The 14,637-nt window shown below is 37.3% G+C and overlaps 2 protein-coding genes across 3 annotated transcripts in view; one reads left to right on the top strand and one right to left on the bottom strand.

Moving 5' to 3' along the window:
• The window catches only part of SLC25A12 (solute carrier family 25 member 12), a 90,515-nt gene that overhangs the window by 18,302 nt on the left and 57,576 nt on the right, over positions 1–14,637 (bottom strand). For both annotated transcript variants that reach the window (XM_082658985.1, XM_082658986.1), the window contains 4 exons: positions 9,297–9,378; positions 7,856–8,014; positions 4,532–4,584; positions 4,205–4,285 (listed from right to left, as the gene is read on the bottom strand). In XM_082658985.1, the coding sequence (XP_082515111.1) occupies positions 4,205–4,285; positions 4,532–4,584; positions 7,856–8,014; positions 9,297–9,378 (375 nt within the window). The remainder of the gene's footprint in view (positions 1–4,204; positions 4,286–4,531; positions 4,585–7,855; positions 8,015–9,296; positions 9,379–14,637) is intronic.
• LOC309825444 (small nuclear ribonucleoprotein E-like) lies at positions 12,824–13,133 on the top strand (the record flags this gene model as incomplete). The annotated part of the gene is made up of 1 exon (XM_082658987.1): positions 12,824–13,133. The coding sequence occupies exon 1, from the start codon at positions 12,855–12,857 to the stop codon at positions 13,131–13,133; it is 279 nt and encodes a 92-aa protein (XP_082515113.1). The 5' UTR covers positions 12,824–12,854.

Raw genomic sequence — 14,637 nt, 5'->3', positions numbered from 1 at the left:
ACATGCAGAAATGAAGCAAATCACGATAAGGAATTCTACTTTCAAATTACCACAGTGGAATATGTTTAGATATAAGATTAGGTTTTATCTGGTGAGAATGGTCAGAACTACCCTTTTTCTATGAGATATAAACATTTCCTAAGTCTAGTTCCTTGCACAGGAAGAAACTCTAAATCCTTCTCAGCCTTGACAGCTTGTTGGATGAGAATGAATAAATGGAAGAAAGAATGAATGAAAACATACCAAATATGAGTTAATAGAGATTTGGAGACAAAAGTGGTTTGACTCTCACCTTTGCCATTCACTAAGTGCTAGATGTCTCTCAGGTTTTAGTTTCTTCAACTCCAATTGGGAATAATAATGACAGAATGCCTATAAAATGTTCAGCCCAGTAAGAAAAGTCCCTACATGCTCATTAGCATTCTAGCAGATTAGCGCTACAGTAAAAGCAAAACCCAGCATCAATGATAATAGTAATACTGTAGTTGAGTGGAGTGGTAGGCTCATGGATGCTCATTTTATTATAACTTTTTGTTTATATAATGCGTTCTCTTTTGCATATATCTAATATCACATACTTTTAAAAACAGATCACAAAATAAAACAAACAACAAAAAAACACATAATGCTTAAGGACTGGATATTTTCATTTCTTGGTCACCTCAATGATCTAGTTAGTGTACATCATTTTTCCTAAAGGACGGCACAGTCATTTTCAGAGCAGTAGAATTTCCCTCCCATATGTAGGGAACTCAAGGCCCTAGTCCTAGCTGATTCTTCTGCTATGGAAAAAAAAAGCTGTAAAGTCAATACTAACTGCTCAGTTTGAGCCATTTCTTCTGAATTAATCTGCATTAGGTCAACACATTAGGTATTGGGCTGGCAAAAAGGTTTGTTCAGTTTTCTCCGTAAGATGGCTCTAGTAGCACTTAGTTGCCTTTAACTTCATTCAAAATAATTTTGTTAGACTGTATGTGACAGCTGTCATATCAGCATGCATTTAAAAGAAGACTTGTCAAAATTGGTGAATTTTTGTGTAGGCATTTTAATATTGAAGATGGAAGAAAAAAAGCAACATTTTCGGCCTATTATGCTTTATTTGTTATTTCAAGAAAGGTAAAAATGTAACCGAAATGCAAAAAAAGATTTGTGCAGTGTATGGAGAAGGTACTGTGACTGATTGAACGTGTCAAAAGTGGTTTGCAAAGTTTCGTGCTGGAGATTTCTCTCTGGATGATGCTCTATGGTCGGGTTGAGCAGTTGAAGTGGATAGAGATCAAACCGAGACACTGAGAACAATCAACGTTATGCCATGCAGGAGAGAGCCAACATACTAAAAATAAGCAAATCAAGCGCTGAGAATCATTTGCACTAGCTTGGTTATGTTAATCGCTTTGATGTTTGGGTTCCACGTAAGTTAAGCGAAAACACCTTCTTGACCGTATTTCCGCATGCAGTTCTCTACTTAAATGTAATAAAAACGTCCGTTTTTAACACAAATTGTGATGGGTGATGAAAAGTGGATACTATACAATAATGTGGAATGCAAGAGATGGTGGGGCAAGCGAAATGAACCCACCAGTCACACCAAAGGCCAGTCTTCATCCAAAGAAGGTGATGATATGGTGGGATTGGAAGGGAGTCCTCTATTATGAGCTCCTTCTGGAAAACCAAACGATTAATTCCAACAAATACTGCTCCCAATTAGACCAAATGAAAGCAGCACTCGACAAAAAGCGTCTAGAATTAGTCAACAGAAAAGGCATAATCTTCCAACAGGATAATGCAAGACCATATGTTTCTTTGATGACCAGGCAAAAACTGGTACAGCTTGGCTAGGAAGTTCTGATTCATCTGCCGTATTCACCAGACATTGCACCTTCAGATTTCCATTTATTTAGGTCTTTATAAAATTCTCTTAATGGAAAAAATTTCAATTCTCTGTAAGACTGTAAAAGGCACCTGGAACAGTTCTTTGCTCAAAAAGATAAAAAGTTTTGGGAAGATGGAACCATGAAGTTGCCTGAAAAATGGCAGAAGGTAGTGGAACAAAAGGGTGAATTTGTTGTTCAATAAAGTTCTTGGTGAAAATGAAAAACGTATGTTTTATTTTTACTTAAAAACCGAACGGACTTTTTGGCCAACCCAATACATCTTTAAAATTGAGTGATGTTTGGAAGAACAGCTGCACTCCTCTCACTTGGTGGCACTGACAGCATTCAGCCAAACACCCACAGGACACTCCACATTCTATCACCACCCGCACCCAGGATCCTGAGGGTTGGGTTCTCCTGATTAGCCTCACGGGCAGCCACTCTTCCTAGTGTTTATCTGGTGGCTGCTTACCATGTTTCATTCAGCAAAAAGAGTATTCCTATATTCCACAGTGCCTGATATTCTATCAGCAGAGACTCATCCTTTTTGTTTAAGGTTATTCTCTGTTGAAATATATAGACTTTTGGGAGAAGTAGCAGATTGTGCTTTAACAGTCATTTATACTGTAGTGTGATCGAATTCATCAGTAGAAACTCAATAATTATACATTTTCTTTCCTCCCTGAAATGAAGAGAGGTAGAGGAAACAGGGAAGCAGAAAGTGTTTGTGGTGAAGAAGTACATACAACCTAATCATCCTCCTATAGCCCAACCTGACTATTTTTCACACTGTCAATTTCCAGCTAGACAATCCATCAAAGCGTCCAGAAATGAGTCAAAGCGTCCAGAAATAAATCTCTTAAGGAAGAGATTCAGACTGTCAGCACAACCCTCGAGGCACTCCAGACTTCAAGAGAAATTCCCAAAGTTCAAAAATAGAAACAGGGTCAATACCTAGGAAGAACAAAGGAACCAAATATCTGATTATAATTTAACCACTTAGGTCACATGTCAGACAAGGGAACAAGTCAGGTTCATGGGCAAAAACCTCTGGATATTACAAATGGAAACAAATAATTAGTTACATGGAACACAGAGAGCATGACTTGGAAGATTTCTGACAAATGTACACAGTGTTGCAGCAAAGCTGAGTTAGGAAATTTCTTAACCAAATTAAAACTAAAACCACTGAGAAAAAGAATATTTATGATACGCAATGGTTCTTTCATTAGAAGAGAAACACTTACAGCATCTAATTGGGATAAAGAGGAGAAACAACAGTCAGAACTAAGCAAAGGTAGTCCTGTCCATTATTTGTCCTACATGAAAAAAGTTAGCCAAAGACATGAGTTTTCTCCCTGAGAATGCACTTGGGCATGTGTGCAGGTATAGCGGCAAATGCACGTAAGTACACATGCGCGCGCGCACGCACACTCACACAAAGGGAGTGCGCCAAGCTACCTCTTCCATAAGAACTTTGGTTGCAGAAAGATGAAGACCCAGGTATGTGCCAGGCTGACAAATATCATGAAGGAGAATCCAGAGCACCCTCTCTCTCTGACCCTCAGGGAATCTTCTCTGAATTAAAAGCTGCAAAGGTCACTGACCTCATCACCTCAGGTTCCACAAGCAACTGAGGAGGGTTTAGCCAAGACTGTCAGCCAAGTCAACTGGAAGCCATTAAGGGTTTCAGGGACAAAATGGACTAAATAAATCTTTAAAAAAATCATGTACTACCAAATGTGAAAGGAACACCACAAATAAGATGAGTTGAGCTGAAAACTTAGATTTGAGAATTGGTCTAAATCCAATGTCATGCTCACACTTTAAAGACAGAATCTCTTTAAAGTTCAGCATTGTCAATAGCTTCAACATAGTTATGGTTGTTTGCTCTGGTCCCTAAAAGGAGGAAAATTATAATTATACCACAATGGCTTACTCAATCCTACACCTAAAATACAAGGGTCCAATTAATCAGTCACCTCACACTTATTTTAAAGTTCCAGTCAATATAAATATAGGGTAACTCTACCCACTACTCTGTTTTCTGTGGTATTTAAAAAGAAACAGAATTAGAACTCTAAAAAGTGTAGAAGGTAATGTTTTAGGAGCTTCTAAGAATACTACCTCTACAAAAATACTACCTCTTTTCTGCCTCAAAACCAGTGAGATTATGCAATGAAATTTAAAAAATGATTCCTTATTATCACTGAGAAAATCTGCTTAGAGTCCCTTGAGTTCAGGGGGCATGTCACTCAGATAGCATATCCAGTGTGCAAAAATCCTAAGGAACATATTTGCCGTGAGAAATCATCAGTATTAATACTTACACAACCTCCAGCAAGGACTTCTGCTAAAAGTGGAATGGAGCCATCTCTCCTGGTAAATTTGTCCCGGACAAAATCATTGACCTAATTAGAAAGACAACATCAGTTAACCAGAATTGCCAATCATTACCTTTAGTAGTACGTTACTGGTTTTCCCAAATCAGCAAAATATTTGTCTCATATAAAATTTAAAATTAGCAAATGACTACAAATAAGTTTAAAATTGTACAAGTGCCTTGATAGTGTGCTAATCTTACCAGCATCCGTTTTCACTTTTGGCTTAATGATAATCTAAACAAAGGACATAAATTCAATGAGAAAGAAACTTACAGTCAGTTTAATGGCCTTTTCTGGAGCAACCCCTATAAGTTGTGGTATCAGACCTAGGTAAACAGAGAGAATCGTTAGCGGTATAGATGTACTAGACGTGAATACACAAGCCCAACAAGGTGGTTTTCCCCATATTATTTACCCATCAAACATTTTAGGGTTTTTATTAAAATGGGAAAAGTGGCTTATCCTAAAAACTATGCATGTGTATATAATAATTATTCATGTCAAAACAATGTTATACTTCTTGAGGCTATAAATCCTTTTCTTAAGCACGCCTCCTTTAAAGCCTGGTTATCTAACACCTCCCAAAAAGTATGAGGAAAGAATGGAACCCATGGATCTTGTCTACTCCCAGAACACTGCCAATAGCAGGGAAACCAGATTACCTCCCTTTACAACCAACAACATACTAACATACACAGACACTTTAGAGAAGCCAATGTTGTATGCTTGGAAAAGCTCTGCAAAGCGTCCTGTTAAGTAGACCCAGATTTTGCCACAAATGATGCTACCTGCATAATAGCATACAGTGGCTTGGCTAATACAGAAAACCAACTCCCATCATTTTCTCTTTACAGAAACCCAGAATTCAGTACTCATTTATTTAAAAGAAAGCCAAGGGCTTCCCTGGTGGCGCAGTGGTTGGGAGTCCGCCTGCTGATGCAGGGGACACGGGTTCGTGCCCTGGTCTGGGAAGATCCCATATGCCGCGGAGCGGCTGGGCCCGTGAGCCATGGCCGCTGAGCCTGCGCGTCCGGAGCCTGTGCTCCGCAAAGGGCGAGGCCGCAACAGTGAGAGGCCCGCATACTGCCAAAATAAATAAATAAATAAATAAAAGAAAGCCAAAACTGCAAAGAAAAATGCAGTTTTAAGTAACATTTAATGGGTATCTTCTACAAGCAAAAACAGCCCATTGTTAGCCTATTTGCTAATATATGTCAAACTTAAGACATTTCAAAAGATTTCTCCTAAAACAAAGGAAATCATTGTTCTTAGAAAGTTAAATTTTCCAGGCTGGCTGCAAAAGAAAAAAATATATAAACAACTCAACATCTGTAGCTATTCATAGGGCTCAACTTTCTAAAGCACACAGATTATCGAAATCGCTAAAATACATTTTTTGCATACATCTTTTAAAGATGCTAACAATAAACATACTATATCCTTTAAATCACCCAGCCAAGGGGAAGTTATGTATGTGTTTGCATGCTTGCTGCTGATCTTAAGCCTACTTTGAGGACACTGCTGAGTGATTTTCTGCAAGTTGAGAGCCAGCAAGTAATCGTACATACAGCCTACTGTCAGTCAAACTGAATTATCAGTGACAAACACAAATCTGCACACACCTTTAATGGGTAGCAAACTGATTTAAAAGAATAAATCAGCAGATGGCAGTCTTAACTTTCTAACTCTCATGATTATCAGGCCCTATTACTTTTAAGCTGACTCCCATACAACCGTGTCAGCATGTGTGTTTGTTTTACTACTTGTCTCAATAAGGCTCATGGAATTTTAATAAAGTATTGATTTATGTCATTTTATCATTGTTGCCTATAAAGAAATTTAGGCTAGTCTGTCAACAATTTTGTCAATCATCTGACAAAATAATGGACCACTTCTAAGCAATATATGACAATCTCAACAATCACAGTGTTCAGATACAGGACTCCTACAATCTCTCACTTAAAGGACTGATTTTATCAGCTCACATTCTGAATCAAGCTAATGATCCCTCCGCACCCTCCACCCCCAACTTGCTATATTGGACCCATTTAATTAACATGACATCTCTCCCAAATGAAATCTTCTGTAAGCATCCATCCATTGAGGAGGCTAAACTGTGAGGTGTATGTCTAGGTTCCTTCTCTTTTAAAGTATACCAAGGAGGAAGAAAGATTCTTACTTAACAAAGAAAGACTGGAGATGTCAAAGAAGCAAACCACCATAGCGCCACATAACCCTCAGATTCCCTATTAAATAAAATCTAGATATGCAGTGTTTAATACAGTCTAAAACAAGCACTCACATGCACAGATCTGCATTCTAACAAAGCACACCTCTTCCCATGGAGTAAATGTCGTACAGCTAGATTTCAGACAGGCTAGAGTTCTGCATATCTGAATAAAATTCATCGCATTCTTTCTCAGGAGCAGGGTATTGAGCCTAGTTTGATTCCAGAACAACTCTCTCCTCTTGTTCTATACAATGCCAAAAATGAACATCCTCATGACCCTCTCCTTCAAGTATGAGTATATTAGAACTACATTTTCACTTGAGTATCTGCACATAATGCCAATCAGAAGTGTTTTTCCTCCTGGTCATGAGCATAAAGCTTTGCTCAGGCCCAGTTTTTCTTTCCAAGGAAGAGGTTCTAAGCCAAACAGTTCAGCAGAGCTCAGAATGAGCTCAGGATTAATGGGACTGTGTGTGCGAACAAACAAGTACAGTAAATTACATAAATGCCCTGGAATTGAGCATGTAGAAAGTTTTTCAAAGAATTCCAAGTGGCGCCCAAAGGGATTAAAAAATTAATCTCCCTCCCAAAGGAAACCCTAAATTCTAATGTGAAAACATGTACATGAAAGTCTCCCTCTCCTAAGAGAACAAGTTCCTACAAAGCCGATGGGGGTGGGGAGAATTCTGCATGGGGTTGCTGCCTCTGATGCCGATAGCAGTGTGCTCAGCTTAGAGTTGGTGGTAACATTCCCTGCAAAAGAAAATCTCTCTGCTTCCACTCAGTGCCTCTGAACTACAGGGAGAAAAGGAGCAAGAATAAGATTTGGAGCAAAAAGGTTTTCTTTCTTTCTTTCTTTCTTTTTTTTTTTTAACCTTCAGATGACTCACTGGTCTCCCTGGAAGAGACAAAAATGTGCAATATTTCTTTCAGGTGAAACAAACAGATAGAGTGTAAACTCACCTTCAAGTGGCAGCCTGGTTTCTATTTCACAGAGGAGATATATATTTTTCCTCTCTAATTCTTTGAGAAAAGCAGCTCTCTATTTCTTAGCTGTCATCCTCGTATTCCACCTGCAGACATGTGCCTTAGTTTGTAAGAGCATGGTGACCACCACAGACCCATGCTGGGGAAAACACAGGCTTTAGATTGCAGGAAGAAGAAATAAAGACCTTGTGTGCAGACTAATATTGCTAGTTACCAGCAAGAATGTAAAAAGGGAAATGAGCAAGGAGGAAATAAAAGGAGAGAAACAGCCCTAGTCTGACTGAAAAGGCTATGCACTGATTTTCACAATCAGTGAGTCTGAAACCTGCTGCTGGTGAGAAAAACTCACTAACTTCAGCAGCTGAGATCTGCTTGCTCACCCCGGTAGAGTCCAAAGAAGCCCTCGTAACGCAAGACTTTCTTAAAACAGTCAAAGCTGTTTTTGTACATCAGCTCCCCGACAACAGAGCCGGTGCCACGCTGATTCTGCATGCGGGTCTTCACCAGGTCTATAGGGTACACCGCGGTGGCTCCCACAGCTACAAACGAAAACAATTGTTAGGCTTAAAAGAGAGCACAATTAAACGGAGAATCTGTAAGGACAACAAATCTCTAAATCAAAGGACTAGAAAACAGAACACAGTATATATCCTCGCCAAAGAGATTTTACGTAATTTTCCCTTCTTCCATACACAGCTGAAGGATCACAGGCTAGCAACCACTGGGATCCATAAATACAGCTGCTTCAGAGAACAACTGTAATGGATTTTCAAGTCATCACCAACATTAGATAATCAACACTCAATTTCCTTTAACAACATTAAACTCTTATATATAACGTATTTCTTTATATTTTCCATTAAATGCCTACATATCATACCCAGTTACCTCTTAAAATAACTATATATCTACACATAGGTGGCTGCAATTTTAAAATTTAGTTTACTACAGCATTTTGGTAAATTAACCTTAGTTGCAACTATAATATTGGAACCAAATCTCAACATGACCCTCCCCCTACTCACAGCATTCGGTTTATAAAAATAAAAAGCCCGGGCTTTAGAATTTCTCAGGGGCTGAAAAATTTATAACATGAATTAGAGTATTATATTTTTCAACTGTTGAAAACCAAAACATGCTTTGCAACTTCTAAAACAGATTGAAAAGAAAAAATAATAGTTTCATCAGTTTAGACTTCTTTTGAAAAATCATAAGTATTTTAATCACACTACTAGGTTCTTCTCAATAAAGCAACTTCAGATTTTATACATTTTCTGTGAAGAGATTTAAGCAAAAAAAGCCTCTCAAGTTTTGCCCAGGAGCAGGGAAGAGAGGTTCATTTTAACAAATAACCTTCAAGTCTAGATATTCTTCAGCCAGTAAAAGATGAGGTGGGGGGGGAAACAAGCAGAAAAGCAAAAGCGAATCACTGTGAGAGGTTGTTTTATTTCATAAGGTTCTGGAATTTGTACCCCAAATCTTGATCTCTTACCTGCCCTCACTCCTAACACCAGAAACACAGTCTTATTCTCCATTTCTTCGTACTGGCTTTAACCAGTATAATTAAGGGGAGTGCAGCACGCATCCAAGACTTTCACATGATTACAGAGGTTTTGTCTTGAAGACAGACTGGAGCCAGAGGGGCCACGGCTGTGCTATGACAAGTCCTCTGATCGTAGGTAAAAATAAAGAATACTTCAGAAAGCCCTGCAGTCGTGACCCTTGGGAACAATGAACTGAACCTTTGCTGATCTGTCCCGGTCTAGTGAGATAATATTACATGAACGCAAGCTTGAAACAGCACATAGACATGTCACTCACCTCCAGCAACTGAGCCCAGAGTGAATCTGTAAGCAGACTCGGCAATCTGGAGCCAGACAGGCCTGCCTAAACTGTGAGATTGCTGTGGGGAAGAAGAAAACATGTGAAAAATTTTGGAAAAGCATACGGCGAATGAAAAAAGCTATAATTTGGCTGTGTTAAGATTTTGAAATAGATACTCCTATTATTAGCATTTAAAACCCATATCTGGCCAAACAGACACAGTAGCTTTTTCCCCCCATTTGCACGAGCCTATTAACGCCTCATTTAGCTGCTACTACTGGGGAATACACTATCATTCTACAGAAGTGAATCTTTCAGGTAAGTAAATATTTCAGGTTTAAAATCATTTCCCCCTTCCTTACTTTAACCAACTTAGAATTTTAAAATCTTTCTAAAATGTATAAAAACTATCACGATTCCTAAATCAGATAATATTGATCATAATTTTCCGCCTCTGATGACTGAAGGTCAACATATTCATGCGTCCATCAATTTCTGCATCGAGATCTAACGCAGCTGTTTGTGCTATCTTCCCACGCTTGACAACTATTACTTCTTTTACCAACAGCCTCCTAGTTTGATTTTGCCGCTTCTCATCTGTTAGGGCTGGAGAAATCACATAACCAGAATTGTTAGGATTATATGTAAAGCAAGGTCAAGGACTTCTCTTTTGGGCTAAAGTGAAAAACTTTAATAGCTGCTATTTCAAGGGTTCAGAGCCTTTGCCCCTTTATTTGAGGCTTTGAAGCTCAACCACTGAGGTTATCAATAGATAAGTATAGTATTTCTCACCTATGCTACTGAGCATTTGCTCTCCTAGACCTATGCATTCCTCAACTCTGCCTACGCAAAGAAAACACCTGAGGGACCTTAAAATATATATCCCTGAGGCCTGGGGTTTATAAATTTTTAAAAGGCTTCAAATCATTCTGCTGTGTAGTTAGGTTGAGAACCACTGTCCTAGCCATGTTTGCAGTTCTAACATAAAATCTATGTTGAAAATAAAGCTAATGGGAAAAACCTATTGTGGTTCAGAATGTTATTTCATTGGTACCCCACAGCATAAAGGACTTGAAATAATTTGTCTATATTAGTGTGTCAGTCTTGTTCTTTAATATTTTCATTATGAAAATAACAGTTATGTGTATAAACAGTCTGAAATAAAGGAATAAAATACTGCTTTATCATAAGAAAACTTGAAAAATAGCAACTTGAATGAGCTTTCAAAACACAGCATAATAAAAATGTTTAGATACTCTCACTAGAATAATTTAGAATAATTTAATGGAGAGGGACTCCTTGCCTAAAATCTAAAGAAAGAAAAAAGTAAGCTAGTCTACTCTCATTTGCTTTCATTTGTACAATCTCTTCAAAGTTCAATTAAGGAAGCTAAATATGGCAAAACCAGATATTTATAAACAATTTGGGAAGCAGCCTACAGAAAGGTTTTATCTGTCTTCTTGTTTTGTAAATTTTGCACCACAGTATGTATCATTTCTGTTTGAACAAAAGCATCTGATATCTAAATATTTAACGTTTGATTGTGATCTCTGTAGGCAGAGATCTTTAAAAGCTCATTATGCTTGTCATAGTGTTGTGGTTCAATATATTCTATAGTGAAGGAAAATAAGTAATGTTTGATGAAAAGTCAATAAGAAACCCTTGGAAAATCTGGCAATTAGTCAAACACCATTACTTCAAACAAAATCACTACATATTTTATAAATGTCAACTGTCCCAATATACCAACTTTACTATGATGAAATTAGGTGAAAGCACACATCTATTATATCCAAAACTGAATTTAATACATGGAAGAAACCATCATAAAAAAAGGCAAAAAACTGCACAAAGACATAATCATGATTTTGTAGGGAATACATTTTTTTCCTAGCAAGTTAGCCCAAGCAACTGCATGGCCATCCATTACGTTTGATCTACATGCTGTAACAAAAGTGAGCAATTAACAATTTAATATTGATATTTTATTTGAAATTTAATAAGGGAAAGAGAATATTTTAACAAAACCTTGAGCATAAGCCTAATTTTGACTCATTCACAGAACAGCAAAAAATATGCCGTCCACAAAGATATTTTTTGTTCCATTTATTACTATGATAATAATACTAACTTTAGACTGTTTAGAGATTTGTTGTCCCCCAAAAGGTGAAAGTACTTGACCAAGCACTCAGGACTGCTGCCCTGATGCAGCCCTCAGGGGTCCAGTGTTTTTCAATCTTCTGTAAATAAATTCCCTTGTGAGACCATAGAAGGATGCTTTACTCTCAGCAATTTCTAACCACAGTGAGACCACACTGTACTATTTTGCCAGTCAGTCCACTATACATACAAAGGTAAGATGGCCACACTATGGACAGGACAGGCGACTTGCCAAAGGTCTCACTGTGAAATAGGGAATAAGCAGAGCAACGGCCCCTGTCACTCCACTGCATTCTCCATTATAACTGAACACTCGTGCCAGGCAAAGATTGTAAGCACTTAACTCCAATATATGATTTCATTTATAAATTATATACATGTTTTACTGTACTAATTATATACATAAAAATCTAATATATATTATTAAATTACATATAATATACATCTAAACATACAAAAATAGAAATTATAAAATAATGAGATGAAATAAAATGATTTTTTTAAATTTAATTTTGCATTTATTAATGTAAAACCCTTCTTGGTATCACTTTAAAATATTATATTAACTGAATATGCTTCAGTTAGTTTTTCAAATATTGATTGAACACAATGCGGGTAATGAGTTAATTCTGATACTCTGTTTCAAAGACAATCCAGTTGAAAACAAACGCAATCTGTATCTCTGAGGTAAAGATGATGTTCAACATCACACATTTTAAAGAAATTCAAGTTATGGCATTTTGGCTTAGATTTTAAAATCTTTTATAACCAATGTGGCTGTTATACTACCTATATAGCATATATGTTTTTAACTTCTAAAAATGCACACATAAAACTTTTTTTCCGAAATCAAAGTTTCTCAGTCACAAAACTGGGTGAAAATAAATCCATTCTCGTAGATTATGAATTATTTTCAATCATGACTCCTTTCAAAAGAATATGTTAAATTTAAAACTCACCGACTAAAAAGAGCTATGGTCCCAAATATGAATCAAGTATTGGGGAGGGGCAAGATAAGGGTATGGGCCATATGATATCACTGATACGTGGAATCTAAAATACAACACAGGGCCTTCCCTGGTGGTCCAGTGGTTAAGACTCCATGCTTCCACTGCAGGGGGCACAGGTTTGATCCCTGGTCAGGAAAATAAGATTCTGCACACCATGCGGCACAGCAAAAAAACCCAAACAAACAAACAAAAAACCCCGACACAAATGAACATTATCTACAAAACACAAACAGACTCACAGATACAGAGAACAGACTTGTGGTTGCCAAGGGGGCCAGGGGGTGGGGAGGGGGGACAACTGGGAGTTTAGGATTAGTGGATGTAAACTATTATATATCAGATGGATAGAGTGTGTGGGATAGTGTGGTCTTTGTGAGCTTCCACCATGGCGTACCGGGGCCAGGGCCAGAAGGTGCAGAAGGTGATGGTGCAGCCCATCAATCTCATCTTCAGATACTTGCAAAATATATCTCGGATTCAGGTGTGGCTTTATGAGCAAGTGAATATGCGGACACAGGGCTGTATCGCTGGTTTTGATGAGTATATGAAGCTCGTATTAGATGATGCAGAAGAGATTCATTCTAAACCAAAGTCAAGAAAACAACTGGGTCGGATCATGCTAAAAGGAGATAACATTATTCTGCTCCAAAGTGCCTCCAACTAGAAATGATCAATGAAGTGAGAAATTGTTGAGAAGGCAATGCAGTTTGTTTAGGTGTCCTTTGTTAGAAGTGTAACTCTAAAGCATTTATTCATATTGTTTTGCTCACCTTTATGTTATTACCAGATGACAATAAATGCTGTGGGATTGTTTTTATTTTTAAAGAAATGGATAAACAACAAGGTCCTACTGTATAGCACAAGGAACTATATTCAATATCCTGTGATAAACCATAATGGAAAAGAATATGAAAAAGAATATATATATGTATAACAGTCACTTTGCTGTACAGCAGAAATTAAACGCAACGTTGTAAATCAACTACACATCAATGAAATTTTTTAAAAAACTAAAAACAAAGGGAGGGTAAGTGAGTAAGAGACACAAGCTACTATGTATAAAATAAATAAGCAACAAGGATATATTGTACAGCACAGGGAAATATAGTCATTATTTTATAACATTAAATGGAGTATAGTCTATAAAAATACTGAATCACTATGTTATACACCTGAAATTAACGTAATATTGTAAATCACCTATACCTCAATTAAAGAAAGAATCAAGTAACCACTAATTCTCTTATTCATACAAAAGCTTTCTCCTGTGTTCAAGCACATATATTTTCTTTATATGCTCTTCCTTTAAAGAATGTTTATAAGCCCTAAAAAATCCTATGAAAACTGTAGGATTATACTGTCTTTAATTCTTAGCTAAAAACATCTCTAACTATAAATACCCAAATGCCTTTTGAAAATGCCACCTCTGTCCTTATTAAATTGCATCCTATTTTTTAAAAAACATACAATATACAGTTACTAAGGGGTTTTTTTTTAGGCTTAGCTATCACTATAACTTATGGTTCACTTATATTCAGGTATGTAAATTAATATAATTAATGCTATGGATTTCATTTCATGAATATTCATAAGTAGAATGCTACTGTAGCTGTCATCTCTATTAATGACTGTGTACTGAATTTTTTAGCATTTAGGCTGAAAGAAAATCTCAGCACTAAGAAGATCACCTACCGTGAGCAAATGGGCCAAAGGAAAAGGCACTCTTTTCCTTAAGGTTATGATTATGATCATGGTGATATTTAACAAGATTAATTAAGTGTTTTTCAAAGCAAAATAAGAGTTGAAAATCTTAAATGATTTTACACCTGCTGCCTAAGCGTGTGTGTATGATAGGAAATGAGGAAATGGCTCGAGAGCTCATTGAGAGAGGAGAAAGTTCTTGTACTTTGTTGTTAAATGTACCTTATCCTATAAATGAGAATTAGATAAGGCAAGATCATGTCAGTTAACAAGTCAGGCACCCTGCCCAAACCAAGCCGCTTCATGGAGTATGCCAACCCAACGATGAGAACTCCCTCTTCCAAATGGCACACTATTGACGGATAGAAGGAAAGGAAGGAAAAGCTGAAGTCTTTTATACTGAGCATGGGTTGTGGCGGGAGAGGGGAAGGCTAGACTTTACACCAACTAAAATGTATGACTGTAAC

The sequence above is a fragment of the Grampus griseus genome (genome assembly GCF_964374135.1).
Source record: "Grampus griseus genome assembly, chromosome: 7".
Taxonomy (NCBI): domain Eukaryota; kingdom Metazoa; phylum Chordata; class Mammalia; order Artiodactyla; family Delphinidae; genus Grampus; species Grampus griseus.
Note: the sequence above shows the minus strand (reverse complement) of the source record. Positions and strands in the feature narration are given on the sequence as shown.